The sequence below is a fragment of the Dermacentor silvarum genome, chromosome 5, assembly GCF_013339745.2.
Source record: "Dermacentor silvarum isolate Dsil-2018 chromosome 5, BIME_Dsil_1.4, whole genome shotgun sequence".
NCBI classification, from domain to species: Eukaryota; Metazoa; Arthropoda; class Arachnida; order Ixodida; family Ixodidae; genus Dermacentor; species Dermacentor silvarum.
In genome coordinates this window covers 16,597,869-16,620,040 of record NC_051158.1, presented here as the reverse complement: position 1 = coordinate 16,620,040, position 22,172 = coordinate 16,597,869, and the positions used below count along the sequence as shown (strand labels likewise).

Here is a 22,172-nt window from a genome sequence, read left to right as displayed (position 1 = left end):
GACGACGTCATCGTTTATTCGCCCACATTCGACACACATCTAGACCGTCTTTCAGCGATTCTTGACGTGCTCCGCCGGGCTGGTCTCCAGTTGAACTCGTCAAAATGTCACTTCGCTCGCCGCCAAATATCCGTCCTTAGAGACTTCGTGGATGCCAGAGGCGTGCGACCTGATTCGGCCAAAATTTGCGCCGGACTTTCCTGTCCCGAAGTCTACTAAGGACGCTCGTAGTTTCGTAGGGCTGTGCTCTTATTTCCGACGCTTTGTAAAGGATTTTGCGACCATTGCATGTCCCCTTACCGACCTCTTGAAGAAAGTCCCGCTTTCTTGGGGTCCTGACCAAGCCGCATCTTTTTCGCAGCTCACTACTCTCCTTACCACGCCTCCAATCCTGGCCCACTTTGACCCGTCTGCCTCAACGGAAGTTCTAACTGATGCCAGTGGTAACGGCATAGGAGCAGTGTTAGTACAACGCCAGCGTGGACATGATCGCGTTAAAGCCTATGCCAGCCGACTTCTATCACCCGCCGAGCGCAATTATTCGATCACAGAGTGCGAGAGTCTCGCTCTTGTGTGAGCTGTTGCGAAGGTTCGTCCATACTTGTACGGACGCCCATTCTGTGTCATCACTGATCACCACGCAATCTGCTGGCTATCCTCGCTCAAAGACCTCACGGGACGACTCGCTCGCTGGGCTTTGCGCCTGCAAGATTATACCTTTTCCGTGGTATATAAGGCGGCACGCTTACGGAAGGATGCAGATTGTTTGCCCGCTACCCCATCGACGAACCGGCTAATGCGGACGCCATCACTTCCGTTTTGTCTGTGTCCCAGTTGCTTCAAACTGGCAACGAGCAACGCCGCGATCCTTCGTTATGAATCCTCATCGACCGTCTGGAGTCAACGCCTGCAGTGACGCCTCTCTCCGGATGTTTATATGTTCTCCTCAAGGAGGGGACATTATACCACCGCAATTTCTATCCCCACAGCCCTGACCTACTGCTCGTCATTTCATCACACCTGCGTTTGACTGTCCTCCGCCAACTTCATGATGCTCCCTTGGCTGGGCACTTGGGCGTCTCGCGCACATACGACCGTGTACGCCGTCGCTTCTTTTGACCGGGTCTCGCCTGCTCCGTGCGGCGCTACGTTGTCGCTTTTGAGCCCTGTCAGTGCCGGAAGAAGCCCTCCACACTTCCAGCTGGATGTCTCCAGCCAATCGACATCCCACCCGAACCCTTTGTCCATGTTGGTCTAGACCTTCTTGGGCCATTTCCTCTCTCGGACAACGGAAATAAATGGGTTGCCGTAGCTACTGATTACGCTACGCGGTACGCAATCACCAGAGCCCTCCCGACAAGTTGTGCTACTGAGGTCGCTGACTTTCTTCTCTACGACATCATTTTAGTGCACGGTGCTCCACGCCAATTACTCACTGACCGTATCCGTAGCTTTCTCTCGGCAGTCGTCGAGGAAATCCTCCGTTCCTGCTCGACAAAGCACAAGTTCAGCACGTCCTACCACCCACAGACGAACGGTCTCACGGAGCGCCTCAACCGGACCATCACCGACATGCTGTCGAAGTACGTTGCGGCCGACCACCACGACTGAGATCTTCATTTACCATATGTGACGTTCGCGTATAATTCATCGCGTCACGACACCACCGGCTATTCACCATTCTATCTTGTATATGGCCGAGAACCCGCGTTGCCCTTGGACACTTTGCTGCCCTCACCCGCACGTTCAGCGACTGAATACGCCCGCGACGCAATCGCACACGCCGACCACGCACGCCAGCTCGCCCGCACCCGTCTCGAGGCCTCACAGGAACATCAGATACGCCTCTATGATTGCCAACATCGCAACGAACATTTTTCTCTGAGTATTCTGGTGCTTCTCTGGTCACCCATCCGCCGTGTGGGCCTTTCCGAAAAGCTGCTGTCGCGTTACACTGGCCCATAGCGTGTGGTGCGATAAGTGACCGATGTCGCGTATGAAATCCTCCCCGCTGACCTCTCAGCGTCATCGTCAACTGCAGGTGACATCGTTCAAGTGGCGAGACTAAAGGTATACCACACACCTTTCACCGCGGATGTGTAGCTTAAGCATCGGGACGGTGCTTCTACTGCCGGGGGTGATGATACGGAACAGCCGCCGCCACAGTGTGGCTACACTGAGCAGAAGAAAGACGACGGGTTCCTGCTTGCTATAGCGTCACCATTTTGGCCTCCGTTATCTTCCCTGTAAAAAAAGTGTAAATAGCCTTGGCCATCAGTTACACGTAACAATATATCTAAATGCAACTAATAAATCATGTGGATGCATAGTATGAGACGTGATCGTCTATGCAGTGAAACCGAGAATGAGCCATGAATGAGACTGCGGAAAATAAAAATGGAAGAAAATAAAGAAGCCGTTTAATACCATGCGCTATTCTATTGATAGGTCTTCGTGCTTTAGGAATGTCTATGACCGGATAGAATATGCACAGGTTCTAGGTCATCATTTATAGCCTGATTAAGGCAGAACAAAGTTGCGTTCACCAGCCGCAGAGACGGGGCGGAATGCGAAAACACTCGTGTTCCTGCATGGCTGCACGTTAGAGATTTCCAGGTGGTCAAAAGTTTTCCAGAGTCCTCCACCAGGGTGTGCCTCATAATCGGATATTGACTTTGGTAGCTAAATCCCTAGCATTTATTGTGTAAAGGTGTGCCAGCCAGTACAACTTCTTCGGGCATTATACATTTTATATATAAGCCAGTTTGCTGGAGCATGGCTCGCGTGCTTATCAGGCAAAAGAATCGAGGATCGGAAACCGATGACTCACGCCAAACCCTGGAAAGGTAGGCATGAAAGAAAGCATCGCTCTGAAAGCAATCTTTCTTCAATCCGGAGTGAAGCTGCAGCTGCTGAGTGGAACTTATGATCGCCTTACTATTACTTTAAAGTTGTGACCAGGCGACGTCGCTGATTATATGCAAACCGGAGCAAAATCCACAGTGTAAAATAAACTGAGGTTCGAAGAAAGCTCGTCTGGTCAGGCATAAGGCATCAGTGTATCCCGGTCACTGACCAAGTCTGAGGAAAAATCGACGTTTCCATACGGTAAGTGGTTTGTCTGGGTGGCTTGCGTTATAGCCTTCGACCACGTTCAATGCCTACTACATTTCTCTGAGAATTGAAGATATGACGCCAGTAGCTGGAATAAATAATAGAAAGAAATATACCCACTATGTATCTTCGATTATTACATCAACACGTATATTAATGGGAGCAAGCAGTGTAGGCAATCACTGCAAATAAGAACACAGACGCGATTCTGAAATGCGAAGTCATGCCATGAAAACCGCGTCAGTAATTGTAATTGTGGAGATTTACCTTCATGCTTCATTCTCCTAAAGAAGACTGGTGATCGCTTTGTATGAGCATATTGCGATGTTTTCAATGAGCCGACTGACGGTCTGGGTGTTGTAACCCTTATTAGTGAACATAGAACAATCCTTTGACGAGCTTGGCTACTGCTGTGACGCAAATTCAAATGTTGGGGGCATGTAAGCAGATCCATTCAGATATGACCTTTATTATTATTAGGGAAAAATAATTACTTTAGTGTGCTTGGAAGTCTTCCATTCATACTTTCCAATGTGCCTGTCCAAAAATAAATGGCACGGCAATTTCTCTGTATATGTAAGAACACCCATCTCTGCGCCGCCATCCTTCTCACTAGCTAGACTTCGGCGACTCTCATAGCCAGCTTAATTAAATAGTAAGATGCAAACTATCATCGCTATGGTGCAAGAGGGAAAATAAAAGCTGAAAAAAAAAACTTGTGTCTTCCTTCGCGAAAGCAGATTGGCGACACACGTTTTGACGTGCCTACAGCTAATGAAACGAATCGTAGGCAAATCCACTGCAGACACGTGGCGTAGTAGTTCTCAGCAGCCTTGCTAAGGGACACTACATAGATAATCACCCTATCAATTTAGGCTGATAAATTCAAATTTAAAGACTTGATTTTCAATATTTCACAGTATTTGGTTGATAGAAGTGAAAATAAACGGCAAAGTTTAATCTCTTGAATTTCGCGCCGGAAACCTCTCTGCCGGTAGGTAAGCGCAAGGTCACTGATTTTAAGATATATTTTCGTATTTGTGGCTGGTTGGCTCAGTAAATATTCATGACACGCCGCGGTGGCTCAGTTAGCTAAGGCGTTGCGCTGCTGAGCACGAAGTCGTGGGATCCAATCCTGGCCGCGGCGGCCGCATTTCGATGGAGGTTCAATACAAAAACGCCCGTGTGCTTGCGTTGTAGTGCAGGTTAAAGAACCACAGGTGATCAAAATTTATCCGGAGCCCTCCACCACGGCGTGCCTCCTAATCAGAGCTGGTGTTGGCATGTAAAACCCCAGAAAGAACCAGAAAAGTTCACCTAACTTGCCATTTTCAGTACGTAGCTTTTTAATAATACAATGTAGTCCAATTTTACCGATAAGCCATAAACTAGGCTCCAGTAGACCTCGTCACAATCTGTGAAGTCAAGGCAAGCCGGCAGAAGAAGGTAAAGCTGTTCACCATCCGCCGTTCTTATTACCGTTTTGTCTAGCTTACGTAACGTCATCTTATATTAAAGGTGGCGTTTTTGACCCGGTAGAAAAGTAATGAAAAAGGGAATATCTTAATACAGGCGAAATAACCATTCTTTTTAAGCGAGTAGCTGTTGTGATCGGAAGCATAATGGCTTGTCCTTCGTGATTTAGTTTCGCGATATAAAGCGGAATTGAATGTAACTCAAACGCCAAAACATACCTTTTTTTTTAAGCGAGAATGTCCTGACTTCTCCCCTCTCCTAGTATGCGACAAACATATGAAGCTACAGTGACCAGTCCGACAGTTTAGCCCGAACGATTGACTACGCCGATTTTCAGTATCGTCCGCGATGTAGCTTACACCTGTATAATAAGCGACGAGCTCATGTGAACGCTTTCCGAGGTATTCGAAGTGCCTGACTACACGAACGTTTTAGCATTTCGGCACCATGCGGTCGCCGCTGCCAGAATCGAACCCCCGAGCTCGAGCTTTGCAGCGTAACGAAATGCACACTGGGTGACTTTATCAGTGGGCGCTTTATCAACCGGAGCCGATAATTTGGCCCGAATCTTTTGGAATCGCATAACCTTCGTCTCCAGCGAAAACAATAAAACTGATTGCATAGCAGAATACAACGATTATTTTGCATGCATAAACCCTCGCATGAAAAAATTGGCCGCATATCTGCTCGCTGCGCTGCAAATGACGTCGAAAGACGATAGTCTTCTGCCGCCCCTGATACGTAACATCCTCTCTTCTCCCCCCTCCCACCCTTCACGCTCTTCTCCTCGCCTCTCACTTCTCCTATGATGGATGCTATGGAGATTTTGCTGAATTCAACTCACATTTCCAGCATTCCCCCTGCTATCGCGCCATCTGTTGGGACCTTTTATTACTGTTGGCTTAAAGCCGCGGCTTCAGTCGGCTTGTTTTTAACATGTAGCGTCTCTGCGACACCACTTCTAACACATTGATTTTTTATTCTAACGCAATAATTTTTCAGTTGCTAACGTAAAAATCACACCTATGTGTATCAATTATTGAATGAACGCTGCGGATCGCGGGTATGTACATATATTTTGCCTCAAATAGGCCTGAGGTTTTCTTTGCGCTGTATAATGTTGACCTGTATGACCCCGTGCCACCAGTGCTAGTAGCTTGGTTGGTTTTGGCCGGGTGGTTGAAAAGACAGACAGACAGACAGACAGACAGACAGATATACAAAGTTTGTCGCGTTTACGTAGCCCAAAAAAGACTATCGTCTTTAAAAGTGGTCAAAGTTTTGGCTGCCTTCTCATGTCAGTAAATGGCGATCCACACGACGGACCAAATCGATCTTATGGACCGCGTTCCGCGCATCACGTGATAGGACGTCACCAGTTCGTGCGAACCGCCGTTGGCCCGCGCAAGACTGCGGACCTCGCGGTCGAACAATTCGCCGAGGCCTTTCCCTCTGCAGTTTTGGCGGCAGACCGCATGCAGACCGCAGCGAGTTTAGCGTAGCTAACCAATGTTGTCTGGAAACACATTGTCTTTAGCCAAATCCAAAGTTTTCGGCTCAGCAAAAGCCAGTCGTTTCATATCCGCCCTTCCGCCTCTCGCCTACACGTGCGTGCAGCAGCTATTTTTCCATCACCATGTCCTCTTGGGATGGCATGGGTTCGCGAGTTTGTTGAGTCGAGAGCACTGTGGCCGAGGGTGTAGCTGGTTGGTCCGCTTTGTCGTCTGCTATGGCGGTGCGCCATGTGGATGTGCTCTGCGCCGGACCAGACCGCGGCGGATCGTGACGTCACGTCACGTGACCGATCGGCCCGCGGGCTTGGTCCGTCGTGTGGATCGGCCTTAACGGGATGAAGTAGAAGAGCGTGTAATCGTTTACGTATACCTAAGAAATGCCTAGGTTACAGGCTGTATGAAAATATATCGCGTGAGAAAATTTGTTGCGATGCAACAGTCAATTGCGTTCGCAGGGTAGAGGTTCACTAATTATTAAAGAGCCACGAGGACTTATCCAGAGTTCATCAGAAAACTCGGTAAACCGGGTACTATACTATTAATTCATAGTAGTATAGACGATTTTAAAAGCACTTTGTCTACCTTCTAGGGCGCATGAAGAACTAAATTCACATTCTAGAAAAATAGTTTAATGTCACCGAGTAAGCCCTAACCGCGTCTTGCCACTCAGCTCACAGAACAAGCTGATAAAATACATTCCACATCTTGAACTTGCAATTACTGTGACATCAATGAAGTTTTCTGTCCATAGGTTTTGCATTCCTGTCGACAAAGAACAACAAACCTCATCTTCGAGAAGTTATCTAGTGAACGCAACAGGTTTGAATAGCAAGCAGCATGAAATAGGTATCAAAGGCTTGTGAACATCGAGCGTCCATGAAGACAAATCCGAATCCTCCCGCAACTAGAGCTGAATTTCACTCAACGTTCCCTCTACCGCAATCTTTTTAAGCGTAATATGTACCAAACATATCACTGACCTACTCACGCCCCCCAAGGCGACACTAAGCTGCCACGAATAAAAGAGCCTTATAGATTTTGCATCTCGATTTCTTTCCTAAAGCAATTACGATTCGAAAAAAAGGCAATGCTTGCGGAAGCACGAGGAACGAACGTGCACTTACCTTCTGTTGCTTTCGGAGCCGCAAGTGATACCGATACAATCGCGAACATCGCGAACAAGAACACCGCCGTCAGATTCCTCATCGCTTCTTTTCTCGCGATAACCGCCACCGAACGCAAAATGAGGAGCTGTAAAAATGTCTCTAGTTCCTTCGCTTAGCAGCTTTCAGCGAAAACTAGCTCGCGCTACTCCCTACTGCCAAGACGGTTGCTGCTGCGATGACCTCATCGACTGCACCACGTCACCCACTTGAAGTACTAAGCGAGACCTTCGCTAACCAGAAATCCTGACGTTCCGGTATTACAATTTTCTTTTCCTCCCCACCATCTCGCTCGTTTCCTCTGGCATTCTTTGTGTGCTTCTTGTGCGTGTGCTTGTGTTTTACGGCGCCAAACTTGTTTTAGGCGACATCGTGCTTCTAGCGCCCCCCTCCCCGTACCGCTATCCGACGACCGGTCTCGTCTCACCGCTTCTATGCGCTTCTTCGCAGTGCCACGCGACATAGAGTTTCGTCGGTGCATGCCAGCAGGATAAACCTGCTTTCTTCCTGTGAAACGTCATGAGCCGCGTTTCAAGTGAGGCTGTCCAATTCATGGACATATTCATGGTCATACAGGCACACCCCTCTCACAACTCGGCGTCAAGATTTCTTTGCAGTTCTACAGCATTGTACTTGCCTTGCGACTCTGAGCAAGTATTCTTGGTGTGGTTGCTTTCGAACGTATAAAAGCCAGTAATGGAAAGAAATTCGGATGGAATTTGAGGCCAGATGGAACGTCGGATGGAATTTTAGGCATTTTTTTCGCCATGCAACAATGTTTCTAGTCAACTTGCATGTGTTATTAGTGCGTCTATATGTAGTGCATGTACTTACACATTGTGATATGCATAGTATATAAATTGTGAAGAAGAAGACGCGCCTCCGTCCAGCGGCATCGCCAACGCTCGGCCCGCTCTGCTCGCGCTGTTGGTCGCTGGTGTTTTTGGAGACGGTGCTCCACGCTGCCTCGCCGTTCTTGGAACTCGTAGAGTCCTTGAAGGACACCGTCAATAAACCTCTTCTATATATATATATAAGAATGCAGCTTTGCACGCGCTCGCAGATCCCGCAATATTTTTTCTTTGCCTGTACGTGGTCTTCGTGCAGTTTTCGCAGTCATCTGTGAAAGGAACTGGCTTTTCTTCTGGACTTAGCTCACAGTTAATATTGACGATGTGCTAAGAACCAGTCTTTATGACGAAGATGCCCGCCTGGAAAGGGAGGTATATATTTTTATCATCGCATGCGACGCAAGATAGACTTCACTTTATGTAATGTCACCAATAATATTACATCTCTTTGACACTTGCCGAATGTACAATACGGAACAAATTACTAACTTGGAGAGCTCTCAAGAATTCAATAGAGGAATAATGTATTAAAAAGGTAGATGAAATATTTTACACGACTAACCTATGTCTTAAAAAAAAAAAACACCCCGAGGAAACCCTAAGCATGAATTTCCACACCCATCCGCGCTGTCCGACTTTTCAAAATTCACTGCAGAGAATAACTGCTACACAGGGATATAATCCACGATTATTTTAGATCACCTTGGCAAATTTCTCACCAACAGCTTGCATGTGGTCACGAGCTTTATCTGAGAATGCAGCGGTCATGCAATATAACAAATGCGCCTGCTTATACAGATGCATGTAGCTCCATATTATATATATATATATATATATATATATATATATATATGTATCGCCTAAACTGTAGGTATATGTGTTTATTGTTGTGACTGTTGCTTATAGTATAAGTATAGATATTTATTTATGTTTCTTCATGTATTGTCACTTAATGGTATCGCCAAGGGATTGACACTGCTGCCGGTTATTGGTCCCCCTGGCCTCCGTTAAGCTATATGCTTACAGCTTTGTTGCCAAGGGAGCCTTAAACACAACGTTGTATGTGGGCTGCAAATAAATTGAATTGAATTGAACTACGGCTTTCGCAATACTTGTGACCATATGGAAAGTTGACCCTACATGTACAACACGCTTTCGTTACCGCAATATGCACACATTATGAACTTATGAAGCAGCATATGTAAGCCAAAGTGACCACAATAAAAAGGCCAAAAAGCCTGCCTGGTATGGCAACCAAAATAATAGGTCTAATGTACAGAAGAAATTTTAAGCGCACGGCAGTGTCTTTTCGATGAGATTTCCGATGAAGAGCTCAGATGCTGTGAGTAAATCAACTTACTCTCTCCTTCTTTCTTAAGAAGTGGAGTTGAAACAAGCCACATCAAATACAGCGCGTAACAGTTTTGGACATCTCACTGCTCTTTCAAGCGTATTTTCAACATTTAGAGTTATGTTTGCTAAAATTCTAGTTAATGAACACTTACAATGGCCTAATGGCTCTTGGCGTTTGTTTTATTGCGATAGCAATTATATGGACACTTCAACCGGATTTCTGCCGTCGCCATCGCCGTGAGGTTCCCTATAGATAAAATCTTCGCCGCGCGCCATATGCCCGAGCGGAAGCGTGCGGGGACGCGCGCTATCACGGAGAGCGAACGCACTCAATCACCCACGCGCAAGCAAGGAAGCGGGAAGCCAGCGCCGGAGGGAGCGCGGAGGGGGGGGGGGGCGCACTTCTACTCTGCCAACAACCGCGCTCGTCGATCGCTCGCCCGCACAGTCTCTTATCTCCACACGGCTCTGACCTTTATGCGCCGTGCATTCGCCGCTCAGTACCTTCGCCCGCTCAGTACCAGGACCGCACGTACCTTCGCCCGCTGCGCGGCGTATGCGCTCGCTGCCAGCGTTTTGACAGTCGTTGGCTGCAGTCATTCAGTGTGGTCTATTCATGTTTGTTTGTGCGCGCTCACACCACGCTTGTTCATTCAGTTAGTAATAGTCGGGCCACATTTTCCAACGCACGCTACACTTGCAATGCTGCCCGGGTCGGCAGTGCAGCGCTACAGGTGTGTCCCTTCGCACGCGCTGCCCACGGGAAGCGCTTCTCATCAACACCACCGTTTCACACGCGCCTTCTCGTGGTCATCGAGTCTCTCTTCATGTCGGTCTACTTGTGCCGCAGCACACCTGCTTACTTAATCAGCTCATGTTTACTACAATTCATATTGCTACCAAAGCCGCTCACCTTACTTCGTATGTCATTGCTGTGTTGCTATGGCTTTCATTGCTTCGCCCTTAGGGCGAAACTGTTCTTCTTTCTGGGGCTTTACGTGCCAAAACCAGTTCTGATTATGAGGCACGCCGTAGTGGAGGGCTCCGGATTAATTTTGACCACCTGGGGTTCTATAACGTGCACTACAACGCAAGCACACGGGCGTTTTTGCATTTCGCCTCCATCGAAATGCGGCCGCCGCGGCCGGGATTCGATCCCGCGATCTCGTGCTCAGCAGCGCAACGCCTTAGCTGACTAAGCCACCGCGGCGGGTAGGGCGAAACTGTGACATTTTTTGTTTTTGGTTTGGTTATTAGTTGTGACGATGTGTGCGAAGAGCTTCTGCGCGAAGTGAATCTCAACCAGAGAACGTTTTGTTAAGGTTAAGATAGTTTTATTGCAACAAAAGTAGTGGTTTTCACACGTGTTCTTCCATGAAAAGTTACTTTTCATCCACACGACGCAATGAGAAATAATAATTTGTTTTTTTGTTCCTCAATCGCGAAAGCCACTGGCCGGTGTACGTATACCATCCACATAAATCAACCAACCAGAGATCAGTATGGAGTATAGCCAAGTATAAAACGTACTAATTTCTGCCATCGTAACCGCATCACGTTTAGTCGTTTATAATGTTCCAATGCCACCATTCGTCGCGAGGCTATAGAGAGATTGTTCAAACCACATCACGTAAGCCTGTTAAGAGGATGCACAGTCGGCGTACGTGCTCGCAGAGATGAGATGTACGGACAAGGACAGAATAATAAGTGATCGGCGAGCGTGAGCCAAGCTGCATTCTTGCGCGCTTTCCCAAAGCAAGCAACTGGTGTCGAGACATGGCATGCGCGTCCTTTTACGCCCTTTTGCTTGCCGCAAGCCCATTGCTTCACAGTGTGCGGTCGGAATCGCGACGATTGCAGAAAATTACGCCGCGAGAGCGCTGTCATTTTCAGCTGGAAATATATGCAGTACATTGTCACACGCCACAATGGCCGAAACAGACGGGTTCCTAGCGTTATCTTCTGCAATCATCGCGATTCGGAGAGCACGCTGGCAAGAAATGGGCGTACGGCAAGCAAACGGGCATGAAAGGACACGCATGCGCAGTACCATGTCTCGACATGAGTTGCTTGCTTTGGGAAAGCGCGCAAGAATGAAGCTTTGCACGCGCTCGCGGATCCCGTAATATTTTTATTGCGATAGCAATTATATGGACACTTCAACGGGATTTCTGCCGTTGTCGTCGCCGTCGCCGTGAGGTTCCCTCATAGATAAAATCTTTACCGCGCGCCGTATGCCCGAGCGGAAGCGTGCGGGGACGCGCGCTATCACGGAGAGCGAACGCACTCATCTCCCACGCGCAAGCAAGGAAGCAGGAAGCCATCGCCGGAGGGAGCGGGGGGGGGGGGGGGCGCACTTCTACTCTGCCAACAACCGCGCTCGTCGCTCGTCCGCACCGTCTCTTATCTCCACACGGCTCTGACCTTTATGCGCCGTGCATTCGCCGCTCAGTTTCCGTTGAAGCGATAGACCGCACGTACCTTCGCCCGCTGCGGCGTATGCTTGCTGCCAGCGTTTTGACAGTCGTTGGCTGCAGTCATTCAGTGTGATCTATTCGTGTTTGTTTGTGCGCGCTCACACCACGCGTGTTCATTCAGTTAGTAATAGTCGGGCCACATTTTCCAACGCACGCTACACATGCAATGCTGCCCGGATCGGCAGTGCAGCGCTACAGGTGTGTCCCTTCGCACGCGCTGCCCACGGGAAGCACTTCTCATCAACACCACCGTTTCACACGCGCCTTCTCGTGGTCATCGAGTCTCTCTTCATGTCGGTCTACTTACGCCGCAGCACACCTGTTTACTTAATCAGCTCATGTTTACTACAATTCATATTGCTACCAAAGCCGCTCACCTTACTTCGTATGACATTGCTGTGTTGCTATCGCATTCACTGCTTCGCCCTTAGGGCGAAACTGTGACATTTTTTTTTCTTTGCCTGTACATGGTCTTCGTGCAGTTTTCGCAGTCATCTGTGAAAGGAACTGGCTGTTCTTCTGGACTTAGCTCACATGTTAATATTGACGATGTGGTAAGAACAAGTTTTTACTACGAAGACGCCTCCCTGGAGAGGCAGGAATATATTTTGATCATCGCATGCGACGCAATATAGACCTCACTTAAGATAATGTCGCCAATAATGTCACATCTTCTTTGACACTTGCCGAATGCACAATACGGAACAAATTACTAACTTGGAGAGTTCTAAAGAATTCAATAGTGCAGTAATGCAAGCATAATGTACTCTAACCTTACTCTTAAAGAAGCGCGGAGGAAACCCTCAAACATGAATTTCCACACTCATCCGCGCTGTCCCACTTTTCAAAATTCGCTACACCAAATAACCAACTGCTACATAGGGATACTCTCCACAGTCATTTTAAATTACCCTGGGAAATTTCTCACCAACAGCTTGTGTTCACGAGCTTTATCCGAGAATGCAGCGGTCGTGCAATATAGGTACCGTGCATTGCAGTTTGCGCGCGATCTATGCCCCACAACAAGTGAAGTTTTGGGACGGCCAGTGTCAAAACCAGCAAAATTGGAGAGATGCTGTATACATTCGCCGTGATACTTTCGATCACTTATCACGAAAGAAGACTGTCCGAGCTGTGAAAATATCAAAGTGCGCATGCTCTGCATATGATAGCACGTGTTCGCAATCGATATGAGCAGCGGGAACAATTGTGAGCTTGATATCGTCAAAACGCAGGTCATACCTCTCAAACGAGCGACGATAAGGAAGCCGTTGTCGTTCGGAATGGCGTATAATTTTCATCGCCTTTGTAGCGGCCGGCGTCGGCAATACTGGGGCGAAACATGAAAGGTCGTAGCGCCATCTGAACAGTGAACGCTGCCCATAATAAATGCGCCTGCTTACACAGATGCATGTAGCTCCATATTGTAAATACAGTTGTGTCGCCGTGTTATTCCTGCTACAGGTGGTGAAGTAGAGCGTTAGCTTCAGCATCATCCATTCAATGCTGCCGAAAAAGGGGCCTTGCATGTCGAGTAACGTAAAAACCGCCCTCTTACACAGACGTACATGGATAGCACATATTTGTCTCAGAAGGAGTGCAGCTGATAACGAGAACTCAACCTCTGGCGGCTAAAACCCCTCTGAATTGGTTCTGTATCCACGCTGTTACCACCTAGGCGGAGCAATATTCGGTCAAGCTTATCAGGGCAAACCCGCCTGAAGCCAGCACCAAGAGCTCAAACAACAAAATGGTCAGATCCCATGCGCTGTCGAAATAGATGTTATGCGAAACATTTTGCGGGCACCTAGCTATGTAGCATTGTTTGGGGTTCCACTACGCGATATCAGGTGGACCAACGTGTTTGTACAAATTGACTACTTGTGTGTGTAGGTCGTGAGCGTTCGTGTCTGTGACGACGGCAGCACGTCGAAGACCACTTTGAAGACGATCGTACGGCGGCAACGACATGATTTTCCCGCCGGCCATTCGACGCGAGCCTGCGACATGGCATATTCAAATAGATAGTGGACGAGCGAAAACGACAGGAACAGGGATTGTGACGTCATCAGTGGCTATGTATGTCCAGTGATGAAATGTTAGAGCATGATTAACTTGGGACATCACGAAGTCGGTACAAGGTCGCCAAATTTCTACGTAGCGTGCTACGAGGACAGTACCGAGGAAAGTGGACAGATTCCAGAGATAGAGCAATCGTGGCCGGTTAGGTTTTAGCCGTGGATTCACAGTCAGCGTTTATGTGTGCAAATGAAACGAAATAGTCTTTGTAGATGTTCTGACAGGTATTCTTTGAGTGCATCTATATGACCACCTGCATGGTATAATGATCTATAAACTGGCACTGGAAGCATCGTTTTTACTAGGCCCTAATAAAGTTTTCTTCTTGACGCTGAGAATAAGTATTCAATAGAGAAATAGAACTTTATTGTACGGAAAATGGCTACTATGTCCTTTAAGTAACCCCGCACACCAGCGTGCCCAACTGTTCTTCAAGACACAACAAACTCCAGAAACTCAAGAAAGTCTCATTTGTATAATCGTTCTCAAAAACGTTGTCACAGTTTCACCTGAAAGGCGAAGCATCGATTGCGATAGCAAATTTGTAGAGAGCTATACGGAGTAATGATATTAGCTTTATCAGCTGTATAAACTTGGACATGCAGCAGCACCGGCAACACGCAGAACTGTTGTCGACGCCATCGGCGTTTTGCCCGCGTTCGCTCAAAAAGCGTGTGGCGTTGGTGACTGTTGCCGGAGCCTCTGATATAAATAAGCACTTCGTTACAGTGTACTAGAAGGTGCCGCAGCTAAACGTCGCCTCCCTTTCCTCCCCCTCCCCCCTCCCCCACGGCCTCTCGCGCGTCGGAAGAAGGCGCGTTTGCTCTACATATATGGTGATTGTAAAGGAGGAAAGAGACGCCTACTTCTGCAGCTCTTAAGGGAGCACGGCGCAGAACGCGCGTTTGTTCTCCGCCGTGCGTTCACTCCCCGTGAAAGCACGCGCCCCTCGCGCCCTTACACTCGCACATACAGCGTTCGGCGCGCGGCGACGATTTCATCTCCATTGACGTTATACGGAACCTCACGGTGACGGCGACGCCGACGGCAGAAATCTGCTTTTGAGTGTCCATATAATTGCTCTCGCAATAAAATACATTGCTTTACTCTCTCAAGAAAATAAATGGCGAAGCTATCTGACACGAAAACAACTTTGCAAAACTCAATCCGCCATCTTTCACTGCGCAAAACAAATTAGTTCTACTGGTGCCTTCCCAGGCTGATTCCCACACAAAATCTGCCATCACTCTGTGCACTTTTGTATACTCATTCGAGGCATGTTTAACACTTGGAGAAAGTACCTGCGCTTGTATACAATAAACAGTTTACGCTCTGTTGAAATAGGGACAGTTCATGGCTGCCCCACTTCTCTGTCTCTTCTCGAGCTGGTTTGGTCTGATCTTTCCAAAAGTCCGTTGGATTTTTGTAGTGGTCTAGCGACACACCAAGATACCTAACGGGTGAGCAAGTCCAACGTATACCCTCAAAGCACTCAGGTGTGGTTTCCGAAAAACCATGCCATACGCCCACGTATTTTTCATAATTTACAGCTAGTTTTTTAAAGAAACCTATCAACACCTTTTACCCCTCAATATACACTCTCCTTATACCAACAAAACATAGCTATGTCGTCCGCATATGAAATACTTTTAATTTCATTTCATCATAAATAGAATTCCTCATTTAGTACTATCTTCATATAAAAAGATAAATATAAAATAAAAAGCTGGGTATTGGTTCTCCTTTTTTCATGGAACGTACAATTTAAAATATGTCAGTCACGCGTTCGTTGACAAGAATACTTTTATAATAATTTTATAAGCCATTTGAACCCTTTCTAAGCTAACCGATCCTACTTTCACATGAGGTAGTATTGAAGAAAAAAACGTGCTTGACTGTGTAAAAAGCCTTTTCTAAATCTAGTTGCACCGTGTCTACTTAATCATCACATGCACCACATCATTTTACAGGAAGGATTGTTTGTTCAGTCGACTGATTGCCATTGATGTTAGCATTAGATACGTGACGAGAAACCAGAGTGGTTGCCTTTGTTGAAGAACTTTCTAAACTTACAACCATATTAGCGCTATCAAGCAAGCACTTTTTTGTTATCTCATCCATTTATGTGATTATTTTTGATGAATGTTTCATTTGAACCGTAAAGGCAATAAATAAAAAAAATGATCGTCTCCTAATAACTAGAGCACCGGGCTGCTGTACTCGATGGCAGAAGTTCGATTCCCTTGTTGGTCCCACATTATTTTCTTTTTCATGTAGTGACGCGAGAGAGTAACCAACCTACCTACCTACCTACCGCAATGTGCCAAGAATGAGGCAAAGAATGCTTCGCATTATAAACGTTAAGTTATGAGAGGTTATTGTCATAGTAAATAGGGCGTTAAATGAGAACGCAGGAATGATCTGGTATAAGCATGTACATTCTTACCCTATTTGCCCTTACGCAAGCAGTCCTAGTTACGTTCTTGACACTTGTAGCATGTGTCGTTGAAGAAGCATTCTGGCCCGTCCACTTACAGGCTATGCTCAATGCCTCCTCCACAGGAATCGGTTGGCGCTGCCATTTTAACGACAAAGCAGTTTTCATTTTTCAGTGGCATTCATTACATAAGTACCAAAGATAAGAATTCGTTACTGTGATCAAAGCCAGCGGTCAACACTGGAGGAGTCTCGATCATCGACATAAATGATCACTTTGTTCATCCTGGCAGACATGGTGCCACACAAGCGTTTCACTGCGCAGCGCGAGCCTCCTTACCGAATGCTTGCTGCACTCCGTGTGAAGAAAGGGGCCAGCACTTATTCGCATTCACAGCATCACGCCGGACGCGGCAGGAACCAGTCTTGCGCCCGCTTTTAATCGTGACAACACATCTCGCACACGTGTAGAAATCGCGTCGTTTGAGGAACGCTGCGATGCGCGTATGTATTTTAGATTTTGCCCTTGAAGAGAAAAGGCCACGCGAGCGCGAAAGCGGTGGTCATACCTTCGTTTGTTTTTGTGTATCACTGGCGACGCGTGATTGAAAAAAGCGAAAGCTTGCACTCTTACACGGAAAGTCTTGGCCTCATTGGCATGTTGACAAGAATCGCCGTCGTAGTGGCTTGCGTAGGCCAGGATGTATATAAAGTTCACTCTCGAGCAGTTTAGTCGCGAGTTCAGCTGTTTTTGAGGAGTTTACAATAGCCGCAAATATTCGAGCGAGAATGGGACTGAAGACGCTAGCAGTTCAAGTGCTCTTCGTCGTCGTGGTGGCTGTGATTGTTGCCGAGGCGAAGAAAGGTAAGGTTTATATGTGTTCTTCGTCTTCAGCTCCTCTGTGCACGTAAAGCTTAACCTCTTTTGTAACACAAAATACAATTTTTCGCTGTGATTGAACAACTGCATTGAAACTTCTGAGAGTGTAAATTCAAAAAGAAATGCATAAGGAGAAAACACGCTACAATACCTACACCCCGTGGCCGTATTTATGTGCCTAAAATGCCCATTGGGTGTTCATTCGGATTCAATGCATTAGAGAGATTTCAATGATATACCTATTGGTTTAGATGGGTTGAATTCTGAAATGTATGTCAATCACCGCGAGATATTTCTGCAGCGTTGTTCAAGCTGGATTGATAGAAACATCCTATAAGCACTTCCTTCTACCCCCACTCTGACGTCATGCTGTACTTTCACGAGATATGAATTCGTGTTCATCGCGAACAGCCGCAAATTTTCAAATGCGCCCCTTTGCGGTTTTTTCACGTGAATGTGGAATCCGTGGACTTAAGCAATCAGTAAAATTGTCTGCACGCACCAATTTTCTCCAAGCGAACTTTCAAAATCTTTAATGGGACTTGCATTTTTAAAGACTTCATCGCCGAAATTGCTTGTCTTATCCTCTCCATTATGTTTGAGATTATTTAATCACATGGTACACGAGGAATGTGCATTTGTGGTTGGGCAATGACGGCGAAAAAGCTGCATAAAGGCAGCTTGACGAGCCCCATCATCCCTGAAACATCTTTCTATTATGCCATAATACGCAAACAGCGCAAAAAAGGCAGAATATATTAAGGGAAGGGACGAATAAGGTGCTGTTCACATCCGGATAAGTTTTTTGCGCTGTTTGCCGCATCATATCGCTATACCAGCAAGCCCAGCTAACGACTATTTCATTGTAAATACCGTTCACACTGGATTCGCGTACCTGCTCAAACGACTGTTCCGAGGACACGCGAGATCGATTACATATTGCAATGGCCGCACTCAAAAGACGTTAGAAGGCTAGAATGACGATGCGGTTCCATCGCACGTTGAATAAACAAAGATACCCATACTTACCGGAGATTAAGCCACAGCATCCGACGACAGGTACCATTGTGCCGTTCTTGATATTGCATGATTTGATCAGTGGACGGTTTAAAATAGTCCTTCATGCGACTACTGCTCAAATAATATTTACCTGCCGTGATCGCTTAGTGGATTTGGCTTCGCGCTGCTAAACTCGAGGTCGCGGGATCAAATTACGGCCGCGGAGGCCGCATTTCCATGGGGACCAAATGCAAAAACGCCCATGTACCATGCATAAGGTGCACGTTTTTACCAGCCCAGGTGGTCAAAATAATTCCGGAGTCACCCACAAAGGCGTGGCTCATACTTAGATCGTGGTCTTGGAATGTAAAACCCCAAAATTTATTATTAATTTAAATTCTATTCAACTGAACACTGTTGGTTGCGGTTTGACTGGTTTTCAGACAAATGACTGATAGAGAAAAACACAAGTAGTATCGTTAGGTCCGGCCCCTCGACAATGATAATAAGAAACGCTAAAGAATAATTTACTGATAAGAGCAAAGCGTGTGATGACCACTGGAATTACAGGTTTTTTGGGGCTTACCCCATTAGTTACGTATGCGTTGCACAAGACCCCCATGGACATTTTGTAGATGGCTGGCCATATTGTTTGGCTTCCGCATCTACAGCTACCATCAAAGAGATTTTGTAGACGAGCACTGGCGTCAACAAGATCCACCACCGCCAACTACAAACCATGTTCCTTCATCCCGCGAGACCACGGAATTACGGTTATTGGCTTGATACGTACACCACACTGACGCATATTGCCAAAGCAACCTGGAAGAACCTCGCACATAAAACAGAAAAAAATATAAAGCCTCTTTAACTTGGTAAAAAAAATTGACCCAAGAGCGCGACCCATGAAGCGCAAGAGATTAAAAATACGTGGGGCTTGTGTTTTTTTTTTTTTTTTCTGTGCCCTGTGTCGGGGCGCTGCTACGCTGGCTTTTTACCAAGACTAACCAAACCGCGCAGTTGAGTACGCTTCTTCAACTTCCCTGTTTCCTGACTGGTTTCTCTATGTCCGGCCGTGGTGCCGGTTGTGTGTTTGACGACACAAATACAGCACATTATTAGTGACCCCTAGCCTCACAAGATCATTCTTCCCCACAGATTTGGACCTGGCTCAACCTAAAAAGTGCGGGCCGCAACGAGGAGTGGAAGGCGTGCCAGAGCAGCAGCTGTGCCGAAACCACCTGCCAGAGGCCCACCATTGGACCAGCCTGCACGTACGACTGTCTCTCCTCGTGCTTCTGTCGCCAAGGCTTCTTCAGGAATGGCCAGGGCGCCTGCGTCACCAGGGACAAGTGCCCATGAGCCTTCACAAGAGTGAAACTTCAGAAGAAGGCGGAGGCGGGAAGCGATCGACAGTGGCCGAACGAAGACACGTTTCATAATCATAAAGTTGGCTCTAGGCTGAGAATTCCCGTGTCCGGCAAGTCTTAATCCTGAACATTCACCCCTCTCACATAATATTTCCCATTGGCTTTATTCCTTTTCAATGGTAATTCCCAACCGATTGCGAAAATTATTATTTTTACATAATGCAAAATAAGATTCCCGCGGAAGTGTATGAAAGCGTTTAAGCTATATGCTTGTAACCAGCTTTCGAGAAAATTGACACTAATTTGACTTAAGCCAATGTGTCGTCACAGACGACGAAAATAATTCATGAAGTTTGTTTCTAATACCGCGAGATGACATGGAAATCCAGGATAAAGCGTAAACATGGCAGCACACCTCACTATGTAGCAGACACCTCTCTGTAAACGGAAACAACAGCAGTTTTTAGCGTAGCAAACACGACGTGATGGTCACTTTGTCCACGCATGTGGAGATGCTGCTTTTGGCATCTGACCCAGATAGCTAAGAACAAGTTTTAGCTAAGGAACGCCTATCTAAATACAGGGAAACCAGGAAATCGTTTTTTCTTGGCAACCACTGCACCAAGTTTATTGATGTTTGTAGCACTTAAAAGACAAGGTACCAATCGTGTTACGGTGAGAAGCAGATGTTTTATATTTATGCCGTAAATTTGTTATTAATGGTATTGAGAATTGCAAACTTTAAAATACAAGACTAACAGGTTTACAACTATAACTCCGCAATAAAAATGATATCGCAATTCTCTAAACTCCACGCACTAATACATCTAAAGCGGACAACATTGACATATTATACTTCGCTCTAAATTACACCGATAATTTGTGAGTCGGACTTTAGTAAGAGCCTCGTAAATACGGTAACAATTTCCCGTAAGCTGCAAATTCACATGTCAAATTTGCCCGCTGTACATGCGCTAGGAAATGCAGCTTAAGAACTGCGGTAGTAGTTTTCGTTGCATAGCTACGGATTGTACGCTTTTTGCATCGATATTTGTAAAGCTTACCGATCTTTGGGAACTCTTGTAAAACATCCAGGGCTCTAAATCACATTTGTGCTTACCACAGTCACTAGAATTTAACCTTTTCTCTAAAATGCAATATATTTCATTTATATTGTTTTAACGGTTGACTTCCAATAGCACTTCTGTGTTTACATGTATTTGAATAGAGAAACCGGACATAGCCCGGAGCTAAACCTTCTTATTAGGCAAAAAATTGGTTCTTCACGCTCATAACATACCCGTTTTTAATAATAACCGACGGGCAAAGCGATTGTGTGCCTCAGCTGTCTTCGGGTCACAGGAGGATATATGAGGATGGGGACAACATTTTACAGCGTAAGCTGTTATGGGCACATTCCAATAGCCATTTCAGTTCGCGATGGTGTCCGCCGCCTCCGCCTCCGCCGACGGTGTCCGGTGATCGTAACCGCCATCGCTGGAAACTCGAAAAAAGTACACCCGGTTCCAGCCGGGATCGAACCTGGCCTGCTGCGCGGGAGTTAGATACTCTACCACTGAGCCACGCAAGCGCTTGCTGTCAGGTAGTGGAAAAATGCCGTATAAACGCGCCCTAGGCAGGCGCGCAGGCGCCGATGACGGGATGCGATTTAGATGAGGAGCGCAATGAACGCGATCCCGAGCCTCCGCCAGTATGGTGGCGCCATCTAGTTAAGGCGCTTGCAAACGTAGAGCTACGTGCGCGGCTACAACCAGGCATCATCAGGCTCAGCAGACTGCTGCGCAGAGAGCATTACAAACCGCAGCTTGCCGTGGACGCCGGGCGGACAGTTCAGATCGTTCTCGTCAGAACGAGGCGAAGAGACTTTGCCGCGAAGAGTCTGTTGTGCGTGGTGCGGCAATTGGAGCTACTTTTGAGCCGCTCCACCAGCTTACGCTGTGACTGTGCTGCGTGTGCCGCGCAAGCCAGTGACTTTTTTTACTGTTTGCTCGCTGGAAATTAGAATGGCACAAACATCACGTTCATTTCCTCACATTACCAGTCACATTCTGAACTTTGCTATGTCTTTTCCGTCCCAATAGCTCAGCCTGCTGGCTTATGAAACGTACGTTGTCGTTGATGTAGCCTGAAAACATGGGTTTTACTAAAATGTATGTGCTCGTGTTTCCGTGTCAATCAAATTACTATTCATATTTTTCTTCGCATGTAGACACTAACATAAATCAAGAAAGTAAGAAGGGCATTCATTTTTGTAACAAGAATAATGGTGACATGTTCATTGTTTCAGCCTTGCTACCATTCTGTAGAGACTATTCTGCAAAAAAATTATGATGCTGTGACCTGCTGAACGCTGTGACAGGTGGAGCAACTTTCTGACTTCTGCTTTAAGCAGAGAGTACTGCTTCAATTAGAGATAAATGCTGCCACATTGTATTTTTT

General features: G+C 46.7%; 2 protein-coding genes across 4 annotated transcripts in view; one reads left to right on the top strand and one right to left on the bottom strand.

Annotated features, from left to right (window-relative positions):
* The window catches only part of LOC119452310 (trypsin inhibitor-like), a 32,129-nt gene extending 24,471 nt beyond the window's left edge, over positions 1–7,658 (bottom strand). For 2 of the 3 annotated variants that reach the window (XM_049667436.1, XM_049667437.1), the window contains exon 1: positions 7,229–7,658. In XM_049667436.1, coding sequence (XP_049523393.1) covers positions 7,229–7,310 — 82 coding nt within the window. In that variant the 5' untranslated portion in view covers positions 7,311–7,658. The remainder of the gene's footprint in view (positions 1–7,228) is intronic. The other variant, XM_037714918.2, reaches the window with a different exon arrangement.
* Positions 7,659–17,111: 9,453 nt separating this feature from the next.
* Positions 17,112–19,784, top strand: LOC119452956 (uncharacterized). The gene is made up of 2 exons (XM_037714917.2): positions 17,112–17,328; positions 19,501–19,784. The coding sequence occupies exons 1-2, from the start codon at positions 17,253–17,255 to the stop codon at positions 19,782–19,784; spliced, it is 360 nt and encodes a 119-aa protein (XP_037570845.1). The 5' UTR covers positions 17,112–17,252.
* The last annotated feature ends 2,388 nt before the right edge of the window (positions 19,785–22,172 follow it).